General features: G+C 58.8%; 1 protein-coding gene across 1 annotated transcript; it reads right to left on the bottom strand.

Moving 5' to 3' along the window:
• Positions 1-878: 878 nt before the first annotated feature.
• LOC104497928 (ras-related and estrogen-regulated growth inhibitor-like protein) lies at positions 879-2962 on the bottom strand (the record flags this gene model as incomplete). Its single annotated transcript, XM_010141240.1, has 4 exons — positions 879-1304; positions 1841-1917; positions 2373-2426; positions 2881-2962. Coding segments are annotated over 4 exons (639 nt in total), but the record flags the coding sequence as incomplete, so codon positions are not given.
• Positions 2963-2969: the final 7 nt, after the last annotated feature.

Genomic DNA, 2969 nt, shown 5'->3' with positions numbered 1-2969 from the left:
CACCGGAAGGTGTCAGCAGTGAGCCTGGCAGCAATGGTTCAGCAATGAGCCCTTTCCCACCTCCCCTCCTCCCCGGGGACAGGCAGCCTCACAGAAGGAGCGGCCTGGGGAGGCGCACGGTGCAGTCCCCGTCCTGGGAACGAGCCACGCGCCTGGTTTTTCCCAGGCACAGCCCGTACGGCGCTTGCACAAGGGAAACGGCTGCGACTGCTGAAAGGCTGTGGGAGAGAAGACCACGAGCGGGACAGTTCAAAAGCTTGGGGTGGGGTGGGAGGTGTCAGCCCTCACCAAGGTCCTCTGGGGTCAGCCAGTGCCGCGGGCTCTGGGACACTCTGACGCAGTGATGCACATGTGGGAACTGCCAGTGGCTCCCCAGCAGAGAAACGCCCACCTTGCCAGCTCATGGGTGCTCCAGGGTTACCAGAGAGGACCTTGATGAGAGTTATACATGAATAAGGATCCCCAGGGTAGAAGTGGGGCGACAGGGAGCAGGGGACCATGCAGAAGCAGCGTGTCCTTCCTGCTCACCAACAGCCAGGGCAGCTCCCACTGAAGGAGCTGGGGATGATGCTGCCTGGAGCTGTGACAAAACCACCTGGCGCTTTCCAGTGTTGGAGGATGGAAGGAGGAAGCAGGAGGCACCTAAAGAGCTGGCACAGCAAGGAGTAGAGACTCTGCCCCATCATGGAACCAAGAGGAAGGCACTACAGTCTTCAGCTGCACTAGCTGTGTCTGGCAGGACACCCAGACCCCATCGTTAGGAGGACAGTGAGGAACCCATCGTACTGATGGAAACACACGTGCCATTTCCACGGGCACCCAGGGAGGGGGCTTGGTCCAGCCGGGCAGCACAAGGAGAAGCAACACCTACGCCAAGCTCAGAGGGAGTCTGTTCGCTTACGGGCAAACACAGCTGACATGGTCTTGACGATGCCACGGATCCCCGTACCCTTTTTCAGTGTCAGTCTGGTGTCAGGGATGCGCTCGGCCAGTCCATGGAAGACCATGAGGGCCCCATGATAAGCCTCAGCTGCAGAGACCTCGTAGAAACCACAGTCTAAAGAGAGGGCCAGGAGCCGACCCTCCTCGCTGGACACCACCCGTTGGTGGTGCAGATCCCGTTTGTTGCCCACAATGACAATGGGCACCTTCTCCTGGCTCTGCCCCTCTTTGACTGCCTTGATGAACTGGATTTTGAGGGGCAGGATGTTGAAGCTGGCACGGTCGCAGATGCTGTAGACCAGGACAAAGCTGTCTGCCCACTGGATTCGCTTCTCCTCCAAGGAGCCCTCCTCTGCCTGCTCCTGGGGAGAGAAAAAAGGAAGGGCTTTTTTATCCATCTCCTTCCATGCTTGCCTGCTAGCACAGGGTGCAGCAATCCTGAGTCCATTGGGACAGGGACGGCTAGCAAGCAGCAAAAGGAGGAAGTGAGGAAGGCAGAGCAGCACCTGGCAGACCTCACCAAGGGAACATGATTCGGGCTTCAGCATCATTGTCCGCACCTTATCACCCAGCAGCCAAGCACTGCAGGCTGCGGGAGATCACAGCGTGGACACCTCAGAGCGGCACTTCCACTCCGTAGCACAGTCCCATGTCTGGGCTTCAGCTCTAACACCCTCAGCCAGAGGACCACGGGCCACGGTGACTGCTGGTACCCTGCCAGCAATGCTGTGGCCCTGTGGTCTGCAGGCAAGAAGGGGTCAGTCACCTACAAAGCATCTGATGTGAGAGCTTTGATCAGCTGGAGCTCCCAGCCTGTCGTCCCCCAGAGGTAACTTTTAGTAGAGGGTCTTTTTTGTCTGTAGGGTGAAAATGGGTGACAAGAGTGGAGCCCTCTCACCTGGGAATTGGGGATGTCCCAGATGTGGAAAAGGATCTCTCGGCCATCCACAGTCAGGTTGTGGCTGTAGATGAATTCTGCAAAAAAAAAAAAAAATTGTCAGCTCCGTGGACCCAAGAGATAACTCCCTGAGCCTAGGTCTTCTCCTCCTGGGGACAAGCTTGTCACGTCCACCCTGAGAGACCATGCTCCATAAGGCAAGGTCTGGGGACTCTTCTCGTACAGCAAGATGGAGCATGGTGACCTTCACAGCTCTGACTGCCTCGGCTTGCCTCCACCCCAGCATTCAGTCCAGGCACACTGGTGCCACCAGCTGTCACCCAGGACCTTTTGCACCCCAGAGAAGCAGTCTGGAACAAAGAGATGGGTCACTGAACAAATACAACCATCATGCCCCCACCCTGGGAGCAGGCAAAGGCTCCAGAGAAAGGCAGGAGAGGACAGCAAGCAATGACACCCTGCAGGCAGAAGCAGGCTCACCTCCTGGCCCCAGTCCCTAACGGGACCGGCCTGGCCCTGGCCTGGCACTCACCCATGTCTCCGTACTCCCCGATAAAGCGCCGGGTCAGGAAACGCACGGTCAGAGCTGCAGAGGCAAGGACAAGCATCATCAGAATGACCCTAAACCTGGAGGCTTTCCCTGTTCAGATCCAGAGCAGAGCCAGGCACCATCTCCGTGTAACTCCCGCTAGCAGAACGAGCTCTGGTTTCCTCCCAGCCACCGGCAGGTCTGCGAGCAGAGCAGAGCCGAGCAGAGGCACAGCACCACCAGCAGACTGCAGCTCCGCCGAAAGCACCTTCGCTCCTCCCTCGCCCGCTGCCTCCAAGGGGGTGCTCGGCTTCCCCGCCGCCAACCTCGGCCGCTCCCGAAAGCTCAGCCGCATCTCACCAGCTTGCTCCGCGGGGCTGCTCTGGGCAGCTTCTCCTCCAAATGCGGCTGCTGCAGTTTTCAACTTTTTATTTTGAAGGTTTGGGGGGTGGTGAGAAGCGGGTCTCCCTCCCTGGGAATCCTCTGCGCACAGCTCACGGTTGCTTCTTACCCGATTTCCCCACCTTGTCCGCTCCCATGACAAGGACGTTCGCTTCCACCTTCAGGGCGGTGGGGCCGGGCGTCTCCACGAGGGCCGGG

The sequence above is a fragment of the Buceros rhinoceros genome, unplaced genomic scaffold (genome assembly GCF_000710305.1).
Source record: "Buceros rhinoceros silvestris isolate BGI_N320 unplaced genomic scaffold, ASM71030v1 scaffold31348, whole genome shotgun sequence".
Lineage (NCBI taxonomy): Eukaryota > Metazoa > Chordata > Aves > Bucerotiformes > Bucerotidae > Buceros > Buceros rhinoceros.
Note: the sequence above shows the minus strand (reverse complement) of the source record. Positions and strands in the feature narration are given on the sequence as shown.